This window comes from Notamacropus eugenii, chromosome 6 (genome assembly GCF_028372415.1).
Source record: "Notamacropus eugenii isolate mMacEug1 chromosome 6, mMacEug1.pri_v2, whole genome shotgun sequence".
Lineage (NCBI taxonomy): Eukaryota > Metazoa > Chordata > Mammalia > Diprotodontia > Macropodidae > Notamacropus > Notamacropus eugenii.
Genome location: NC_092877.1, coordinates 204,083,008 through 204,105,267, shown reverse-complemented (window position 1 = coordinate 204,105,267; position 22,260 = coordinate 204,083,008). Strand labels below are relative to the sequence as shown.

The 22,260-nt window shown below is 37.4% G+C and overlaps 2 protein-coding genes across 4 annotated transcripts in view; one reads left to right on the top strand and one right to left on the bottom strand.

Moving 5' to 3' along the window:
• The window catches only part of LOC140512603 (sulfotransferase 1C1-like), a 198,457-nt gene that overhangs the window by 4,845 nt on the left and 171,352 nt on the right, over positions 1–22,260 (top strand). The gene's annotated exons all lie outside the window — the stretch shown is intronic.
• On the bottom strand, positions 214–21,950 carry SULT1C4 (sulfotransferase family 1C member 4). 3 transcript variants are annotated; one of them, XM_072621805.1, is made up of 9 exons: positions 21,881–21,950; positions 21,577–21,706; positions 20,851–21,151; positions 13,259–13,384; positions 7,187–7,284; positions 6,212–6,338; positions 5,912–6,006; positions 2,494–2,674; positions 214–1,448 (listed from the first exon to the last, which is right to left on the bottom strand). In XM_072621805.1, the coding sequence occupies exons 3-9, from the start codon at positions 21,017–21,019 to the stop codon at positions 1,336–1,338; spliced, it is 909 nt and encodes a 302-aa protein (XP_072477906.1). In that variant the 5' UTR covers positions 21,020–21,151; positions 21,577–21,706; positions 21,881–21,950; the 3' UTR covers positions 214–1,335. The 3 variants fall into 3 exon arrangements, with proteins under 3 accessions (XP_072477906.1, XP_072477904.1, XP_072477905.1); XM_072621803.1 differs by having other exon boundaries at positions 21,577–21,904; XM_072621804.1 differs by lacking the exons at positions 21,577–21,706; positions 21,881–21,950 and having other exon boundaries at positions 20,851–21,373.

The following is a 22,260-nucleotide window of genomic DNA, read 5'->3' as shown; positions in this document are numbered from 1 at the left end:
CACTTCAGGTTTTTCCTAATGTCCTCCCAAGCTGTCTTGGGCTAGACGACTGCTTTACCCTGACTTTTAATTTAAAATTTACTTTTAGGCATTTTTTAAATTATTTGTGGGGGAATTTGGGAAAGCCAGGTAGTTTCTTACCTTATTCTGCCATCTTCTACTTCCAAACTTAATTCAACTTTTTAATTTGTATGAAGACAGACTTTTGATTAATTTGTAATAAACATGGTTTATAGAAGATTTATTTATGACGCTAATACAAAATTCAATTCAATAAATGTTTGTTAAACACATACTATGTGTCAGGCATTGTGTTAAGCTCTGGAGATACAAAGAGGCAAAAGACAGGCCCTGTTCTTAAAGAAACTTACAATCTAATAGGGGGACAACATATAAACAAATACATACAAAGTGAGTTATATACTGGATAGATAGAAAATAATTAAAAAAAAGGAAAAACACTAGAATTAATAAGATTTAGGGAAGTCTTCCTATAGAAGGGAGGATCTTAGTTGGGATTCATAGAAAGCCAGGGAGGTAAGTAGTCAGAGTGGAGTAGGAAGAGGACTCCAGGCATGGGGAACAGCCAGGAAACGTGCCTAAAGCTAAGAAATGAGTGTCTTTGGTCTTGGTAGAGCCTGAAGGCCAGTGTTACTGGATTGAAGTATGCCTGTCAGGGAGTAGGATTTAAGAAGACTGGAAAGGTGGGAGGGGACTAGGTTTTGAAGGACTTTGAACGCTCTTTTTGCTTTTGAGCCTGGAGGTGATAGGAAGCCCCTGGAGTTTATGGAGTGGGAGAGTGAGAGGGAGGGGGAAGGTGTTGATATGATAAGATCTGCATTTCAAGAAGATCATTTTAGTGGCTGAGTGGAGAACTGCTTGGAGTAGGGAGAGACTTGAGGCAGACAAACCCACCAGCAGGCATGAGATGAGGAGGGCCTACACTGGAGTGGTGGCAGTGTCACAGGACGTATAAAGAAGCGTATAGAAGAGATGTAAAACTGGCAGTCCTTGGCAACAGCTTGGATATGGTGGAGGGGCAGGGGGGTTAGAGATAATGAGGAATACAGGATGACTCGTAGGTTGTGAGTCTGAGAGACTGGGAGACTGATGTTTGGGTGAAAGATAATGAGTTCTGTTTTGGACATATGCTATTAAGTCCATGACAACTTTAATCACAGAATTTCTAAGAAGGGAGTAAATAAAAAGAAAATATAATCCCTTTAATTGGCAGAATGATGATGACTAAACATAATAACCATACTAACAGTGACTAGCACTTATAGCACTTGAAGTTTAAAGTCTTCATAAACTTGGGTTCTTTCTGATTTCTTCTTAGAGATGAGAACAGAAAGTCAGAGTGGTACCCATCATTTTCCTCTTGTAGTCTTCATCAAACCTCTCATTCTGGGCCACAGTGAAGTAGCTCTTCCAGTCTCCCACAGCCCCTGAATCACAGATGGGGAGGTTCAGTGGCCACTTAAAGTATTTTCTTTCCTCTCTCCCCAACAGTGTTATTGAAAGCTTAATGTTTAACATAAATACCACCAGCTAAACTTGCTTAATAGTTACTTGTATTTCAGTTAGTTAATTTAAATACATAAAATATCGTAACAATTTTGCAGTTACTTCCTCTACATCCTCACCAGTATCCCATGTTCATTCCTTCTCACTCTGTGACCTCATAGATGGTCACAGTATATTTTCTATTCATCTGGTTTTGCTCTTTTGTCTTTCTAATTTTGCTAGATGTTATAAGGTCTTCTCAAATGTCCTTGTCTTCTTCTTGCTTGTTGGTCTCAGTTACCTTATAGTATTCCATTACATGAATGTACAACAGTTAATTTAATTATGCCTTTTTGTTGCTGTTGGAAGTAAAGGACAGAGGTCTAGTCTAGGAGCCAGAAAGACTTGGGCTCAATTCCCACCTTTTGTCATATATTTGCTATGTGACCCTGGGCAAATCACTTAACCTTTCAGTGTTCTTGGCAACTCTCTAGGTCTTTAATTGTAGAGAAGTGCTGATCTGCATTGACAGATGAAGTCTTTGCACCAGGGAGTTCCTATATCAGTGAAATCACAGATCTGGTCTTTATATTTTTATCCCAGTTATTTTTAACTACATATAATTTTATTATGAAGCTCTTTCAACAGACAGTTCTATTTTTCTTCATTTATTTTGTTTTTCTTTTTAAATAACACTTTCAAGGTAATGGAATTACTGGGTTGAAGGACATTATTTTTTTGTTAGGATAATTTTTGTAACTTTTAATGAGTACTTTCAGATTATTCTCCTAGATACAAGATTATTTTAACTTCATCAGCCATCCCTTAAAACAATCATTTTATTCTGACAAGTATTTCCATTCTTGAAAGATCTGTATCTATACCTATCTGAGTAGCTGTGAGGGAAAGGTAAATGAAAATTTCCAAATGACTTGAAATATAAGAAGAGAATATTCTTAAGAAAATAATAGGAAAAAACATCGGCACCTTTTCTCATGAATGGGGAAACAGAATGGTCCATAATTTCACCAGGAACTGATGTATAATTTGCCATTGGATTCTTTTTCATTATGTCAAAAGAGGTATGATAGATGATTTTATCTAAAGTATCTTCATCTAGGCTCTTCCCCATGAATTCCATTATCTTTCTAATTTCACTCCTTGGGTCCTGTTTGAGAATGGCAAGAGGAAGAATTCATTGTCGATAGAGAGCAAGGCTAAAACACACAAATATGGAAATTGATTCATCATAGTGTCAAAAACTCATTATATGACTACTTATATTGGGAAGGGCCTAAGTAATTATTCTGAATTTAGAAATTTATCAGTTCAAGAGAGTTTGCTCCTGGAAATACACAGTAATCATAATTATGAATGTGATCAGCATAAACTCACCCCCCAAATGGAAGTGAATTAGAAACCAGAATCCAAACAATATGTTGTTTAATCTAGTGTTTGATAAACCCAAAGAACCAAACTTTGGGAGTAAGAACTCATAATTTCACAAAAAATGCTGGGAAAACTGGAAATCAGTTTGGCAAAAACAGGCATAGACCAATGTCTCACGTGATATACCAAGATGAAGTCAAAATGGGCATATGAGTTAGACGTAAAGGATAATATCATAAGCAAGTTATGGGAGCATGGAAAAATTCATCTGTCAGATTTATGGATGCAGGAAGAATCTGTGACCAAATAAGAAGCAGAGAGAATAAGTGGAAGTAAAATGTATGATTTTGATCATATGATATTAAAAAGGTTCTGCACAAACAAAACCAATGTAGCCAAAATTAGAATGAAAGTAGGAAACTGGGAAAAAAGTTTTACAGCAATTTTCTCTAAGTGCCTCATTTCGTAAATATACAAGGAACTGAGCCAAATTTATAAAAATAAGAGCCATTCTCTAACTGACAAATGGTCAAAGGATATGAACAGAGAGCTTTCAGAAGAAGAAATCAGAGCTATTTGTAGCCATATGAAAAAATGCTCTAAATCACTACCGATTAGAGAAATGCAAATTAAAAGAAGATTCTACCTCATACTTATCAGACTGGCTAACATGACAGAAAAGAAAAAAGACAAATGCTGGAGGACGTGGACAAATAGGGACATTGATGCACTATTGGTGGAGTTGTGAACTGGTTTAGTCATTTTGAAGAACAACTTGGAACTACAGGCTATAAAACTGTGCATAACTTTTGACCCAGAAATACCACTACTGGGTGTGTATTTCAAAGAGATAAAAAGGGGAAAAGAACTTATTTGTACAAAAATATTTATAGTAGCTTTTTTTTTTTTTGTGGTGGCTAAGAATTGGAAATTGAGAGGATGCCCATCAACTGGGGAATGGCTGAACATGTTGTGGTATGTAATTGTAATGAGATATTATTGGATGGTTTCAGAAAAACCTGGAAAGATTTATATGAACTGATGCAAAGTGGAGTAGAACCAGGAGAACATTTTAATCTCAATATTATAAGGATGATCTACTGTGAAACATTTAACTATTCTCATCAATTCAGTGATACATGACAGTTTCAAAGGACTCCTGTTGAAAAATGTTACATACCTCTAGAGAAAGAACTAATGAATTTTGAGTGCAGATTGAAGGATAATCTTTTCACTTCATTTTTCTTTCTTTTTTTGTAATATGGCTAATATGGAAGTATGTTTTATATGAGTTCACACATATAATCGACAGTTGTATTGCTTGCCTTCTCAATAGGAGGGGGAGGATTTGAACTCTGAATTTAAAAAAAAGAATGTGAAAAAGAAATGATAATCTAAAAAAAAGAGTTTTCTCCTTTCCATGTTAAATCTAATATTGGGGTCCTATCTCTATAGAGAAGTATACTTCCCAGGGACACTTTTTTTTCTACTTCTGATGTTTTTTTCTTTAGTTCTGGAAATCCTCTCCAGCTTGACACATTTTCTTATGACATAAAATCTTCATGGTGTATTATCGTGTATTATATAGTACTTATGAGAGCAAGAACCTTTAACCCAGTGTAACATATAGTACAATATGGTAGAAAGTACATTAGATTTTTTTCTGTTATCCACTATCTCTTTATTCATTATTAAATTTAATTTTTAATTTATCGAATAAAACAAATATTTTCGTAATGTTGTATAATAGAAAAGATGATTGTACATGTAACTGCAAAACTGCCATGCACAACTTGGCATTCCTTTCAAATATACAAGATTATCATGTAAATTTTTTTCTCATCCCTCTCCCATTCACCTAAGAGAGGGCTACCATTACACACACACACACACACACACACACACACACACACACACACACAATTATTCTATACATACTTGTATTTATCAGTGCTTTCTCTATGCAGATAGTATCTTTCTTCATATGTCCTTCATAATTAATCTGAGTATTTATAATAGTCAAAAGAATTTATTCATTCAAAGTCATTCTTAAAACAATCTTACTGTTACCGTATACAATGTTCTCTTAGTTCCACTCATTTTTTAAATTTTTCTATGTTTTTCTAAAATCATTGAGCTCATCAGTTTTTATAGCACAGTAATATTCTATCACAATCATATACCACAACTTGTTTATCCATTCCCCAATTGATGGGCATCCTTGCAATTTCCAGTTCTTTGCCACTGTCAAGAGAGCTGCTATAAACATTTTAGAACATATACATTCTTTACCTTCAACACCTAATTATCTGAAAAAAATACTAAGTAGTGGTATTGCAGAGTCAATGGGTATAGGTAGTTTAATAACTCTTTGGGTATAATTATCTTAATTATTACTGTCTTCTTCCAAGTAAGCTCCTTGAGGGTAAGTACTGTATTTTTTCTTGTTTTTGCATCCCAAGTGCACAATGTCTGGTGCATAATAAACACTTAATAAATGCTTGCTGACTTGACTTTATGACTAGAAAATAATAACAGTAAAGGGTCTAAAGCATCACTCTAGGGAAGGACAAGTTTTTCTTATCATTGCTTCCCCAGTACTTAGCATAGGGCCTCTTATATAGTAAGTGCTTAATAAATGCTTGCTGATGACTTTAGGGTTAGGTTATAATATCAGAAAAAAGGTATAGACCATTATTACCCTGGGGAATGTTTATAAAAATACCACCGTCACCAGGCAAAATACGAGAGCTTCTGTGATTAGTTGTAAGAATCATTACAAGAGAATCAATTTCCTTCATACACAGTAACAATGCAGTTATGCATTTAAAAAACCTTATTACTACTACTTTGTAAAGCAATATTTGAAATACAGCACCTGTTGAACATGATAAGATTGTTATCAGGGCATATCCTATTTCCTTCTAAACTGTCTTAAGTGCCAAGTATAGTTATGTGCACCTATGGTGGACCCTTAGTAAATACCATTGATTGACAGACTGGATCCAGCCCTCACCTTTTTCATGTTCTCATAGAAGAGATAGAGAATGGGATATTTGTCTTTTGCATCCCACCATCCTTTCACATGATCATGCCAGGAACCCCAGCACACTGAAAGACAGGTAAAAATGTGTAAAATCGTTTGAATGGAGGATACATTCAGGAGACATTATGGATCACCCTACCAATTCCTTGGTATTAAAAACAAAAGGGTGTTGAATTTCTCATGAAGAGGTCAAAGATTTCTCTATAATTTCAAGGTTTTTGTTTTTTGTTTTTTGTTTTTGGCAACAACAATATAGTTGGATTCTGTTACCTCGTCCTTCCAGGAAATCTTCAAAATACTCTTCCCAGGTTCCTGGATCAGGAAGTCCTGCATTCATCTTGTGGAAATGGTAATAGGACACCAAGTTGTCCTTGGCATTTCTTGCCATATAGATTATCTGAAATTGATCATGAGGGAGGGGAAAAGAAAAAGAGGTGTGAAGTGTATAGAGAAAAAATATTACAATCTCGTTAGCTATCATTGATTCATTTGTCAACTATTTATTCCTTGGATCTCAGTTTTCTCATCTGTGAAATGAAGCCTTTGGACAAACTGACTTCTAGTTAGTCATTTTGTACTAATATTGCCTAGGTGCTGTGGTGGTATGAACATATATAGGAGTCTGTAGGTCTGATAATTTGAGTATTTATAAGTCAAAATAACTTATTCATTCAAAGTCAGACTTAAAACAATATTACTCTTATTGTACAAAATGTTCTCTTGGTTCCACTCATGTCTTTAGACCTTCTTTAGGTTTGATAACTACGATCTTAACACAGTCCCACAATTACATTTAGAAATTGTTTTCTTGTGAGTAACTTGCTATTTTTGTGAGTGACAGGAAGGATTCCACAGTCATCATGATAAGGAAGTATGCTACTGGGCTTAGATGCAGCATGTAGAGCAGGTAGAGAGTTAATCTCAGAATCAGAAAGACTTAGGTGCAAATCCTTCCTTGAATACATATGGATTGTGTGACCCTGAGTAAGTCACTGGAGCTCTCACTGGTCTAGGCAACTCTTTAAGACCCTAAGTTGGAGATAGTGTTCATCTGTATTGATAGGAGAAGTTTCCATCTGGTAATTCCCTGTGTCAATGAAATCATAGGTTCATCCCTCCTCTACTCCTATAAAGAACAAATCCTTAGTAATAGATTACTGCCTTTGAGACCAGGAGAATTTTCTTTCTAGAAAACTGGCTAAAATCTGCTTTTAGAGGTTCCAAGGTTTGTCTCCTGCTCCTTACCTTACAGCCCTTCTCCAAGAAGGATGGTGGCAACAGTTGGATGGGAAGGTGAGTTTTTAGCATGCGTGGTGATGGCATTGCATTAGCTTGATTCAAACCTGCAAAACAGTTTTTGTCCATTTATCATCATTCTTACATTGTGACTCTAGGATCTTTCTTCTTTCATTGCTTCAACTTTGGGAACAATTCAATGCAGCTGCCAGAACATTGTAGTTGTCTCTAGATCTCCATGGCCATCTCCATACTGTGCTGCCATTACCCTCATCCCCTTCCCACTGGAACTGGAATCTTGGACTCTGCCCCTGGGACACTGGGCTTTGATAGGTGAGCCTTTGTCTTATCTTACCACTTATTCTTGGCCATGTCTATGGCATACTTACATTCAACATCTCCTAAATTCAGTTCCCCTTTATATGTATTCTGCCATTAGACTATATACCACCCCCCTGCAACCCCTCTTTTCAGGAACACTTTCTTGATAAAGAGAGTTAAAATGCTAGATTTAGAAAGCTTAACATCATCACAAAAAATGAAATGGACTGTATCTTAAAAGATTGGAAATAACTTGTTACTGATGTGAAAGTTACTTCTAAATTAGTTCTTTGTGGTCAGTGAGACCATGTTAGAAAAAAAAGAGAAATTCAACACTAAAGTAGAAAAGCAGGAAAAAATAAGTAACTGTGTGCAATTACAATGGTTTCAATCTGTTCTAGTCAGAGGAGTTATTGATGCTGAAAAATAAGACAGAGATAAGAAGAGTCATTAACAAAGAACAAGCTGACTCCTATACAAGTTTAACTATTATAAAACAATTACCACAGAAAGAATGTTGAAAGAACCCAGAAAATGAGTTAGCCAGCAAACACATTATACTATATAATTATATATAGTTATGTAGTATATATAGCATATATAAGTATAATAATTATACTATATAATACACTATAATACACCATGAAGGTTTTATGTCATAAGCAAATGTGTTTGAGCTTCACAAATGGAATGACATGATAGCCATGGGCAACAGGTAAGACAGCTAGGTGGCATAGTGGATAGAGTGCTGGACTGGGAGTCAGGACTATCTGGGTTTGAATCCTGTATTAGATTCCTACTAGCTACGTGATCCAGGGCAAGCCACTCTTAGCTTCAGTTTTCTCATATGTAAAATGGGGATAATAATAGCACCTGACTAATGATGTTGCTGTAGAGTCAAATGAGCTAATATACTGTAAACTATTTTGGAAGCTTTAACATGCCTAATAAATGCTATCCACTCATTTAAAAACATTACCGAGGAGAATGATAGAAAATGATGAGAAGTATCATGTGTAAAACAGCAAAGGATAGAAGCAGTTTAAGTGAGTCTGTAGAGTCCTCAGTGTGAGACTGAAAACAAGTCAGATCATCTCAAGGACATTCATCGATGAAAGTGAAGGAAGGAAAAAATATGCAGAATTGGAACAGCAATTTTATAACAAATTATTTATATCAATGACAGTGGAATTACCATATTTGGACTACACACCTCAATTGGCAGAGTGACGAGACCAAATGCACAAAGAAGAAATCACTGGTGGAGGTGACAACTTTTCTTCTCTTAATGTAGATATTTCTCAAGGTATTCTCATTTGTACTCTTTTCTTTTCTCTATTATCTCTTTCCCTTGAAATTTCACCAATTTCCAGGGCTTGACCTCTATGTGGATGATTTCTAAATTGTTATTTCTAGTGCCGTGCTTCCTACTAAGTCCCAGACTCACATTTCCAGCTGACTACTGGATATTTGTAAATAGAAAATTAGGACTGATAACTGGATATTCCCAGTGATGCTTTAAACTCACTTTGCTAAAATCTGGTACTCCTTCTGGCTTTTCTATTTTTGTCAATAGTACCTTTCAGCCAGTAGTTTGAGTTTGAAATCTTACTATTAATAATCTTTGACTTTTCCCTCTCACACCCCTTCCACCTTCAACTGTCAAGTCCTAGAAATTCTGTTTTCATATGTGGTATATCTCATCTCTGTTCACTCTTTTGTATTCCCATTGCTTCCATTCCATTCTCCTATAAGCCGTCATCACTTGCCTGGGCTACTACCATAGCTCCTGGATTGGTCTTTATGCCTTCATTTTCTGCCTTCTTCAATACATCCTTTATGTCACTACCAGATTAATTTATCTTTTGCAAAGGTGTAATCATTTTATTATACTGTTAAAAATCCTTCATAGATCCAAACTCCTTAGTTTGGCATTCAAGGCTCCACAGTATGTCACCACTTTAACTTTCCAGTCTTATTTCAACTTATGTCCCTTTATATACCCAACATTTTGGACAAATTTGACTACTCATTGTCTCTTATATGCTTTCCCAATTTTGCTCAAATATTTCTTCCTCTGTAATGTACTTACCCCCACCTTTGCCTCTTGAATTTATTTCATTTCAAATGTCCCCCTTTCCATGAAACTCTCCAAGACCTTGAAAAGCACTTTATATGCAAGTATTAAAGGCATTCATCTTGTCATATTTTCCATCATAGTTATTTTAAAAATAATATATTCTCCTATTAGATTGTAAACTCCATGAAGTCAATGACCATATCTTACTTAATTTTTAAATTTCTCTCAGTGCTTGACACTGTATTTTCTTCATATAGTAGATTCTTAATAAATGTTTGTGGAATGCGACTAGATTTCCATTGTGTTAAGAAGTAACTGATTTCTTCAGTGATTTATATAGCCATATATGGAGAGTTTCTGTAATGTAGATCTATTCTGATTTTATCTGATTACATTGCAGAACCTCCCCCAAAAAGTATACCCACACAAAAATTTACCCTAACCATATAGGAAAAACCGAGCAAAAATATCTATTGTCTACACAATGATATCTAGTTGGTTGAACAACTGGTCCATTACCACATATATCCTGGTCAGATAACACAGATGGACAATGACCGAATGTGAAGAAGAGTGGGCTGGATTACATTTGGGAAATTGGGAAGGGCTTTTATTAAGCACAAAGATCTCCCTCAAACAAAATTCCATTTTTAATGAGAATATGCTTCTAATGTTGCTATGTAGGTATAAATCATAATTTCTGCTGTCTAAAGTGAGCGACTCAGAGATGTATGAAAAATTATACACACAAAACTTTGCATGCATCACCAAATAGTGTAAAAGATATCAAATAAATGCCTGATTAGAAAAAGAGGTAGATGGCCAGGTGGCAAAAACAAGAAATAGCCCACGTAACACACTGATTCAGTAATGTCTACATAATAATGTCTAGAGATCTGGAGGAAGTCAAACTGATAGACATTTCTTAAGCACTTTGTGACAGGCAGTGTGCTAAGTTCTGGGGATTCAGAAAAAGGACAAAAACAGCTGCTATTTTCAAGGATATCACAGTCTAATAGGTGAGGAGTGAGCTAAATGTAAAGTTCTATCAGCTAGGGAGATTGGGCAAGGTCTCCTGAAGAATGTGGGATGTAAACTGAGTCTTAAAGGAAATCAGGGAAACTGAAAGGTGGAGAGAAGGAGGGAGAACATTCCAGGCATGGGTAAAGCCAAAGGATTCTGGCCATGGGGGAAAAGCAGAGAGGCAAGAAATGCAGTGTTGTGTTAGTGGAACAATAAGTCATCTAGTGTTGCTGGATTGTAAAGTGCTTTGAGAGGAATAAAATATAAGAAGACTGGAATGTTAAGTAGTGGCCAGATTAGGAAAAGCATTCAACTAAAAAAAAAAACCAACCCAGGGTACTTTATATTTGATTCTAGAAGTAATAAGAAGTAATAAGTAATAAGAAAATAATTCAAATCATTGAATTTTGTTGGGGAGGGTAACAGGGTCAGATCTACACATGAGAAAAATCACTTAGTTGAGTGAAAGAAGTGAATTGGAGTGGACAGGCATGAGGCAGGGAGACCAATTAAAGGGGCTCCAAGAAAGTGGGTGAATCCTTTTTGGAGGATTTAATGGGAAACATGGACAAGAGTATGTGTTGGAGAAGAAAGTGTGGATAGGTTATGATCTCTACTTTTAGGGAGAGGGCCAACACTGATGAGATCATGGTCCATTAAAGTGTAATGTACTTTAACCCTTTAAGTTAAGTAGAGCCTTTTAATGATGAAAAGAACAGAAAAATATTTTTACACAAAAGAAGAGATTTATATTGATTATCAACTTATGTAAAATATTGCTACTGATATACATGAATATTTTGATGACAAATAGAAGTAGAAAAAGAACTCTGTTTTAATTTACTAATATAGTTATAAGAAGAAAGAGCTTTCAGATGGAATTTGGACAGCTTTGGAGAGAAAATTATCTGTGATACAGATGTGAGGATATGGATCTTTTTCAACAAAACAGAGTGATATTTAATGCTATTAAAGAGGCAGAGGGGGACTTTTTATTTATTAAAAATTAGGGAAATATGATGGTCAAGAAACAGATTCAAGGGTACCCAAGAGATAGAGCTGAAGACTTTGAAACATGATAAATACCTTGGATAATTTGCATGTGCATGTTTTATGAGAAATCATATAAATAATTGGAGACTGAGGTGTGATTAAAAAAGTACTGCCAATTTGATAGAGGAAATTTGTGTAATTGAGACTTTTTAGGCAACTAGTGAGTCACTGAGAGTCAGGAAGTTCTTATTTAAGCCACTGGATTGAGTGGCAGAAGAGGAAGAGGAACGAGGAGAGGAACTTCAGGAGGAACTGAAGAAAAACCTGAGGAGAAGCAAAGAAATAGTAGGAGGATTGAAAAATTGCTTTATTGGAGCTGTGGCAGTTAGAAGCAGTCAGTTAAAATAAGGCCACTGCTGCGTGAGCCTCTGTTGGTTGGAGAGAAAATTGACTTCTTTGGCCAAGAGCTCTAGTGACATGTGGCATATTTCAACACCACCCATAATTAACAAAATGTGAAACTTTCCATAAGGGCTTTTTGGTCTCTGCTGCCACATTTGGCTTGAGAAAGAAAAGCAAAGGGAGCACTGCAGTTGCTTTGGTATGGTAAGCTAGAGCTGTGTTGGTGAGCTCTATTCTGACTGGTAAACAAAAATATTTGGGTCAGTAAATAACTGGCTGGGCTCATTTGTAAAAGAGAGAGAGAGAGAAAGAGAGAGAGAGAGAGAGAGAGAGAGAGAGAGAGAGAGAGAGAGAGAGCGCGAGAGCGAGCTAGTTTGACGAACATTGCAGGTCTTTAGCTTAAAGAACTCTGATTTACATTACAAGTTAACATGTTCTTAATTCCCTTTTAATGGTAATGGTTAATTGAAAGAGCTTATAAAGGCTAACATTCAAGTAGAGAAAAGAATAGTATTTCCTTCTTAACTGAAAAGTAGTAAGGATCTACAGTCAAACAGTGAGCCTCAGCTTGTTTCATGTGGTACAGATGTTCCTGAATGGACAATAACATTGCAGCCCACAGTTATGAGTTACACCAAGCACATAAATTTTCCTCCCTCATATGCTTCCTTTTTAGATTCCAATATATACGTTCCCATAGTTCACCATAGGTACTGATGGAAAAGTATTATCCAGGTTTATGTACATATCGTGATGTATTTTATTATTTATGTATTTTATCTGATATATTGTTTTCTTTTTTTTTGCCTTGCAGTTAAGTACATAGTTATGTTTAGAATTTTAAAATTGTAGATCTAACTATTGTAAGGGGTTATATAAGTGTTATATGATGTGTGGATTCATTGTTTTATTGGTGCCTGTTTGTGTAGATAGAAAGCACATTGGAGAGGGTGGTTAACCCTAGGGCCCTGGCTACTACTAGTCCTGCTATTGCCTGTACTCTTATAGAAGACTGCAGTGGACTGATCCTGGGAAACTGTGAGAAAACAGGGTAGAGTGTTGTCATTCTGGATCTTAGACAGCTTCTAGAAGCTGAGGGGAAAGCTAAGGCAGAAAAGTGAAATGTAAAGATGAATTATGGACAGAGGAAAAAAATACCAAATATAGAATTTCTCTGGCTTTTGTTCATTTGTTGTCAGGGAAATAATATGTCAGAAATTGTTTGTATTCAAGTGTGGCTGGGTGGCCATGCTATCACTTACCAGAGCCTATTGGTGGAAAGACCCATTCAATGAAAGGAAACCGAAGGTGAGTAGGAGCTCGTTTACTTTTCTCGATATTGCCATCATTTTGTATCATGTCTACTATCTCCTGGGTCCAAGTTGTCCCTTATTTCATAGAAAGAAGTGAAAAGAATAGAAGTTTGAGAGAGTTCTTGATTTTTTAAAAATACAGAGTCATAGTTAGACTGTTAATATCAAGTTCATAAAGCAACATAGGACAAAATTCCATATTACCTTGTAAAAACCTCACTTTTTATTAGCACAGATAAAAAGCATTGCATAATGGCACTCTATAAAGGAATAAAGTTTTGAGCCCTCATTTGAGTTTTTCATTCTTTCTGGGAATAGAGCATTTGGTATCTCACTATTGATCCCAGGTTCAAATTTAAAGCAGTCATTTGGAAAACAGCTGTCTCCTCTTTGAGGCAACAGGGTTTAATGGAAAAAAAACAGGATCTGGAATCAAAGAAGTTGGGTTGAAATTTTAACTCAGTTATTTTATTACCTTTTTTGATCACCCAGTCAGATGGAATTAGTATAAGCAGAGTTTGGAAAATATCAAGGGAGATATGATATTAGGAGGCAGGAGGAAACTTCAATGATCAAAATGCCACTTCATGCTTGATCTTTGCCAAAAGAGGTTCCTTACTATAAATGGGATAGATGAATCCTTTGATATGTATGTTAGAATGTATTCTCACTCAGATACAATTTAGACCAGGTGATTTTTAAAGTCTCCTCCAGTTATCATTATTCTATGATCTTATGACTTTGGGTAAATCACTTATTCTTTGGCCCATAGTTTCAGTGTCTGTAAAATGAGGGGTTGGACCATGGAACCGCTAAAATCCATTAAAATCTATGATGCATGACTTAGGCAGATGAACCAAGGGAATAATACAATTTCTCCTTGTCGTTTGACTCATTCTCTGCTATTTAGAGTTATTCAAAAGAAGAATCATCTGCCTTGGGAGATTGTGAATTCCTCTCATTGGAAGTCTTCAAATAGAGACTGGATGACCATTTGTTGGATATGTAATCTCAACTGGGGCAGGCAATCACATGGTGGTCAGAAGTGATACAAGGACACTCTCAAAGTCTCTCTCAAGAACTTTAGATTTGATTGTGCGACATGGGAGACACTGGCTCAGGACCACTCAGCATGGCGTGCCCACGGCAGAAAGGGTGCTATGCTGTATGAGCAAAGCAGAATTGAGATAACACAAAGGAAACATAGGATACCCAAGTTTGGAGTATCCACCCCAAATGTTCACACGGACTATCTGTGCCCAATCCATAGTAAGCATTCTAAGCTCATATTAGTCTGATCAGCCACAGTTGGACACACTGAAACTTGACTTTATCATGGTGATATAATTTTAGTCCTCTTCGAGAACCAAGGACAACAACCAACCAAATGAGCCCTTGCTGCAGCAAGGCAATCCTTTTACTTTTCTAATTAATTCTCTATTTCACTCTCTGCAGTGGCTATTCTAAAACTTCTCTTCTTCTCAACTCTCTTTCACTACCCTATTTCTCTGTCATCTCATCTCAAACTTTTCTAAGAAAACAGTCTATTTGCTGTGAGCTCTCTCTAATTTTATATTTAGTATTTCAAAACTTTTTAACATTATTTTCCATTCTGTGCTCTCTAAGGTCAATTCCTGTACCTGACTCCTTTATTCCATTTCCTTATTTATTCATTTATTGGCTCATTCCTTGAAGCTTACAAATATACTCAGGTCTTCCCTCATCCTTAAAAAGATCCTCACTTGACCCTACCATTTCTTTAAGCTATAGTCGTATATTTCGCTTCCCATTCACAGCCAAACCCCAAGAAAAAGCTGTCTACACTCATTGCTGCCACTTTCCCTTTTTGTTGTCACTTCTTAGCTCCTTTGCAATCAAATTTCAACCTTATCAGTCTGTTGAAATTGCTTTCTCTGATCTCTTAATGGTTATATGTGATGGTGTTTTCTCAGTGTTCATCTTTCTTGAGCTTTTTGCAGCATTTAACATTGTTGTTCTCTCCTAATTACTATATTCCTGCTGAGGTTTGTAGTACCCCTTTTTCTTGGTTTCCTTCCTTTTTATCTGACCACTGCTTATCAGTCTCTTTTGGTGGCTCATCATCCATGTCTTGCTCCTTAACTGTGAGTGTTTCCTACAGTTTAGTCCTGGTCTCTCTCCACATTCTTTCTTGGTGATATCATTCGTTTCCATGGATCTGATTGTCACTTCTATTCAAACAACTTTCAGATAATAGTACTAGTTTGCTGAATTCCAGGTCTATTTTATCAACTGTTTATTGGAAATGTTGACCGAGATATCCTCCAGACAACTCAAAATCAAAATATCCCAAAGAGAACTTATCATCTTTCCTTCAAACCCACTTCTCTTCACAACTTTCCTGTTTCTATGGAGGGTACCACCATGCTGCCAGTCACCTACGTTTGCAACTTTGCAGTCAACCTCAACTCCCCAGTCTTTCTCAGTAAGTCATTTGTCCAGTCCTGTTGATTCTACCTCACTACCATCCCTCCCATGTGTTTCTTTTCACTCCCATGGCAACCTCCCTAGTTCAGGCCCTTATATTCTCTTGCTTGAATTATTGCAATAGTTTCTGTAGTCTCCAATCCATCCTCCACTCAGCTGATAAAGTGATATTTCAAAAACAAAGCTCTGACCCTTTTATTTATCTGTCCAATAAACTCTGGTGATTATCAGTTACTTCTGGGATCAAATACTTCTTCCTCTGTTTAGAATTTAAAGCATGTTGCATTCCAGCTCTAACCTTCTTTTCCTAATTTGTTATATGTTGTTCACCTTCCCAAACTGTATGATCTATTTTTTAATTAATTTCTTTATTTAACTTTTAACATTCATTTTCACAAAATTTTAGGTTCCAAATTTTCTCCCCTTTTGTCCCCTCCCCCCACCCCAAAACACTGAGCGATCTAATTGCCCCTGTCTGCCAATCTGCCCTCTCTTCCCTTTCTGCCCTTGTCTCCATCCTATACCCCTTTACCTGCATTTCTTATTTCCTAGTGGCAAGAACAGTACTCAACAGTTGTTCCTAAAACTTTGAGTTCCAACTTCTCTTCCTCCCTCCCTCCCCACCCCTTCCCTTTGGAAGGCAAGCAATTCAATATAGGCCAAATCTGTGTAGTTTTGCAAATGACTTCCATAATAGGAGTGTTGTGTAAGAACTAATTATATTTCCCTCCATCCTATCCTGTCCCCCATTACTTCTGTTCTCTCTTTTGATCCTGTCCCTCCCCATGAGTGTTGACCTCAAATTGCTCCCTCCTCTCCATGCCCTCCCTTCCATCATCTCCCCCACCCTGCTTATCCCCTTATCCCCCATTTTCCTGTATTGTAAGATAGGTTTTCATACCAAAATGAGTGTGCATTTTATTCCTTCCTTTAGTGGAATGTGATGAGAGTAAACTTCATGTTTTTCTCTCACCTCCCCTCTTTATCCCTCCACTAATAAGTCTTTTGCTTGCCTCTTTTATGAGAGATAATTTGCCCCATTCCATTTCTCCCTTTCTCCTCCCAATATATTTCTCTCTCACTGCTTGATTTCATTTTTTTAAGATATGATCCCATCCTCTTCAATTCACTCTGCACACTCTGTCTCTATGTGTGTGTGCGTGTGCGTGTGCCTGTGTGTGTGTGTGTAATCCCACTCAGTACCCAGATACTGAATAGTTTCAAGAGTTACAAATATTGTCTTTCCATGTAGGAATGTAAACAGTTCAACTTTAGTAAGTCCCTTATGACTTCTCTTTGCTGTTCATCTTCTCATGCTTCTCTTCATTCTTGTGTTTGAAAGTCAAGTTTTCTTTTCAGCTCTGGTCTTTTCATCAAGAATGCTTGAAAGTCCTCTATTTCATTGAAAGACCAATTTTTCCCCTGAAGTATTATACTCAGTTTTGCTGGGTAGGTGATTCTTGGTTTTAGTCCTAGTTCCTTCGACTTCTGGAATATCCTATTCCATGCCCTTCGATCCCTTAATGTAGAAGCTGCTAGATCTTGTGTTATCCTGATTGTATTTCCACAATACTTGAATTGTTTCTTTCTAGCTGCTTGCAATATTTTCTCCTTGACCTGGGAATTCTGGAATTTGGCCACAATATTCCTAGGAGTTTCTCTTTTTGGATCTTTTTCAGGTGGTGATCAGTGGATTCTTTCAATATTTATTTTGCCCTCTGGTTCTAGAATATCAGGGCAGTTTTCCTTGATAATTTCATGAAAGATGATGTCTAGGCTCTTTTTTTGATCATGGCTTTCAGGTAGGCCCATAATTTTTAAATTGTCTCTCCTGGAACTATTTTCCAGGTCAGTTGTTTTTCCAATGAGATATTTCACATTATCTTCCATTTTTTCATTCTTTTGGTTTTGTTTTGTGATTTCTTGGTTTCTCATAAAGTCATTAGCCTCCATCTGTTCCATTCTAATTTTGAAAGAACTATTTTCTTCAGTGAGCTTTTGAATCTCTTTTTCCATTTGGCTAATTCTGCTTTTGAAAGCATTCTTCTCCTCATTGGCTTTTTGAACCTCTTTTGCCAATTGAGTTAGCCTATTTTTCAAGGTGTTATTTTCTTCAGCATTTTTTTGGGTCTCCTTTAGCAGGGTGTTTTCTTGTTTTTCATGCTTTGCTTGCATGTCACTCATTTCTCTTCCCAGTTTTTCCTTCATCTCTCTAACTTGATTTTCAAAATCCTTTTTGAGCTTTTCCATGGCCTGAGCCCATTGAGTGGGCTGGGATACAGAGGCCTTGACTTCTGTGTGTTTCCCTGATGGTAAGCATTGTTCTTCCTCATCAGAAAGGAAGGGAGGAAATGCCTGTTCACCAAGAAAGTAACCTTCTATAGTCTTATTTTTTTTCCCTTTTCTAGGCATTTTCCCAGCCAGTGACTTGACCTCTGAATATTCTCCTCACACCCACCTCGCCTCCTGATCCTCCCAGACAGTGTTTGGGGTCTGAGGTTCAAATGCTGCTTCCCAGCCTCAGGGCTTCTGTGGGGGCAGGGCTGCTCTTCACTGTGAGATTAAGTTTAGGTGCTCAGGTGGGGGCAGGGCCGCCTCACAGGCTCAGTTCCCTCAGGGGGTTTATTCAGAGACCTTCAACAATGCATCAGGGCTCCTGCCTGCTTGAGGAGTCCCGGTCTGCTCCCGCCTCCGCTGCTGCCTCCCGAGGGGGCCTGAATTATGGGGGCACCCCACACCCCTCTCGATCTGCCAAAGAGACCCTCTCACCGACCCCCATCACCTGTGGGTGGAGGGACCCGTGTGGCTGCTGGAGATTCTGTCCCTGAAGCCTGCTCGGATCTGCTCCTTTCCACGCTGCCGAGGCAGGGTTGGGCTCAGTTCCGGGTCTGGGGTGCGAGGGACCTTGTGCGAGAGGTTTTCAGGCTCTCTGGAGCAGAAATCTCCTTCACTCCGTTGTTCTGTGGCTTCTGTTGCTCCAGAATTCACCAGTGGTTCTTTTTTTACAGATATTTTATGGGCAGTGGGTTTGGAGGTAGCGTATGTGCGTCTTTCTACTCCACCATCTTGGCTCCGCCCACCCCCCCAAACTGTATGATCTAGCCAAACAGTCCTTTTTATTGTTTCTCTCACATGGCACTCTGCCTGTCTCTCTGTGCCTTTTTTATTGACTATCCTGTTTTAGAATCTCTAATTTCCCTGAAATCTTTTGGTTCAAATACCACAGGCTGCATGAAACCTTTCCTGATTCATCCAGCTGTGGATGTGCTTCAGCTTGCCTCTTTCTGTTACCTTTTGTGGGGCAGCTAGGTGGTGCAATGGATAGAGTTCCAGTGCAAGAGTCAGCAGGACCTGAGTTCAAATCTCACTTCAGACACTTGACACTCATTAGCTGTGTGACCTTGAGCAAGTCACTTAATCCCAATTGCCTCATCCTGGGTCATCTCCAGTCATCCTGATGAATGTTACTGGATCCAGATGGCTCTGGAGGGGAAGTGAGGCTGATGACCTGCACAGCCCTCCCTCACTCAGAACAAAGTCAAGTGCAAGTCATGTCATTTTTTTTCTGATGGCATGGTCTTCTTCAGCAACGAAGGACGAACACAGACCCTATTACCTTTTATTTACTTTGTGTACATTTGGAAATCAAATGTTTTCCTTTCATATATAATGTAATCTCCTAGAAGGTAAGGATTGCTTTATTTTTGTCCTTATGTCCCCAGAATCTAGTACATAGTAAGTACTAAGTATTTCTTGATTGATTATTGTATTGAGAAAATTTTATTTATATATGAATTAGACTAGATAGCCTCTCAGACCTCTTTCAACTCTGAAATTCTTTGCTTTTTTAATTTTGAAAATTATATTTAGTCAAATTTTCTGAATATGATAATTAAAAAAAACTTTAGGTAACTAGGTAGATATAGAATGTAGGACTTAGAGTCAGGAAGACCTGAGTTTAAATCCTGTCTCAGATACTTACTATCTGTGTGACACCCTGAGTAAGTTACTTAACCTCTTTGTACCTCAGTTTCCTCAACTGTAAAGTGATGATAATAATGACACCTACCTCATAGGGTTATTAGAAGGATCAAATGAAATAATATGTATAAAATGCTTTGCAAACCTTTAAATGTTACATAAATTATTTATTACTATTATTATTAGAAAAAAATCTTCTCTGACTCTACTTGTAAAGTCTTTAGTGGTTTTTTTTTTTTTAATGAAAAGCACTTTAGTGTTTTTTAATTAAGTTTTAGGCACTCAGAAGTCATCAGAGCCAATAGAAATTTTGATTGGTCAAACTGCATTAGGGAAAAGGCATAAACTTTATATTAATTGATAAGAGTAAGAAATTGATTAGAGCAAACATCCTCTCTCCTTCTCCTTCTCTCTCTCTCTCTCTCTCCATAAAAGGATTATAAACATAAGCATACATAGAATCATTTGTTTCTTTGGTGAAATACGTAAAAGGTAAGGGATCAAGATCTTCTAAGCCCATACTTCTTACAGATTTTTCCTGCTATTTTGAAAGGACAGTTCATGTGTCTCTGTACATATACATATACACATTTGCATATGTATATGTATGCAGGTACACATGTACATACATCCATACTGATGCATCTACCTCTCCCTCAAACATTTATGTATTTTGTTAGAATTCTCCTCTATAGAGATCCTTGTAAACTGGTTTGATAAATAAAGCATATTGTGTCATACTTCAAGAAGGTGGAGCTAACTGCCTCTTTATCTTTTCATGGGCTCTCTCATACAAATATTTGTTAATCTGTTTTAGGGACACCTTTCTGCTACTTTAGTATCCTGAGAAATGGATCAAATCTATGAAATTGTAGTCCATGTTTATGCAGCATCTCTCATTAATCCCTGGCGAACTTTCTCTAGAAACATTCATCTTAATCATGCCCATAAACCCCCTCCCTCACAAACCCAGTGCAGATTTTTATCCACTCAAGCATTCTATTTCTGTCATTCAGCTAAGGAAATGTTTATTCCAGATCTACAATATGCAAGGCCCCCCACTTCAAGTTCCCTCATGCCCCTTTCCCTCAAACCTGCTTTGGGGTAGGTCGAAATAAGTAGATCATCTGGCTTGGCTTGAAAGTTCCAAATATCATCCCAGGTAGCACAAGTGGGTGTAGGTTGAAGAATCCCTTTTATGTAGTCAACATCTATTCGTTCATTCCTCTTTAGGTTCAATGGCTTCATCTCTTTTAAGGCCATTAGGGTCAGGATTCAAAGTGCAGTTAAGACAGAGAGAATGCCTGCTTATTTGCAAAGAATCACAGGCCTCATAGATTAACACAGAGATTTTAAATCTGGAGTAACAGTCACCATTCGAATTTATCTTTCAGTCTGCAATGAGGAAAAAAGAATGAAAAAGGACTTTTATCCAATCAGCTTTGAGTTAAAGCACATAATCATGAAATCGCCCTGATTCTCACGTGATCGGTTTTGTTTTCCACCTCGAAACCTAGTTTATTAATAAAGTATTTGTTAATTATCTGCTTGAGTCTATAAAATAGCTCATTGATATTTTTTATTGGTTTCTTCCTTAAAACAGAGAAGGGGTTGAATTAAGTGATTATGTTAGCCACTCCCTTTTAGCTCTAAAAGTGGGCTTGTAATTGAACTTCCTGAAAAACAGCAGGAAATAGTTTTCGTAATCACAGGCTTTTTGAGAAAAGGGAAGCTCTTTGCAGAAATAGATATTTTTTTTGGTAAGTTTTGAAACAATGATGAAGTTACGAGCAAAAAGTTCAGAAAGAATTCTCTCTTACCATCTATAACAACGTAAAGAGATTCTGGCTACATTCCTAGTGTTTCTTTAAAAGGAAAGGCGCATCCTGGTGCGAGGGTGGGGCATCAGTCCAGAGCGGAGGCTGAGGACAGCTCGGAGAAATACGAGCCCTAGAAGAGAAGAGAACTAACCGGTATTGAAGAATCCAGCTCTTGAAGGGGTATTTCCCTTCCCTTCCCTTTTAGGAGGGGGGAAAGAAGGGGATTTCCCCACCACCCCTTCCCCCTCCCCCAATTCATTATAGTCTTATGGTGGAGTTAAATGCCCCGCAGGAGACACTGCACCAGTTAGGAGGTGAACCCAGGGAGTCCAGAGGAGCTGTTTGCCTGGCTTAGACACGGCGCTCTGGAAGGGGGTGGGGTGAGGGCGGGGGTGGGGGAGCAATTGAGGATGCCATAAAAAGAGAAAAGATTTTGCAATGCAACATCAGAGGGAGGTATCAGTCAACTTGGCTACATGTGTTTCCCAAGTGTGTATCTCTCTACTTGTGTACTCTCCTTATGTGTCTGCTCTCCCCATTAGTGCTGTGTATATTTGTGGGAGAGTGTGTCTCATCTCTCTTTTGTTACTACTGCTCCTGCAGTAGTAAATTCCTTTCTTTTGAGGTAATTGTATCAACCATTTGACTAATAAAGTAAACACACTGGTAGGGACTCCTAAATTA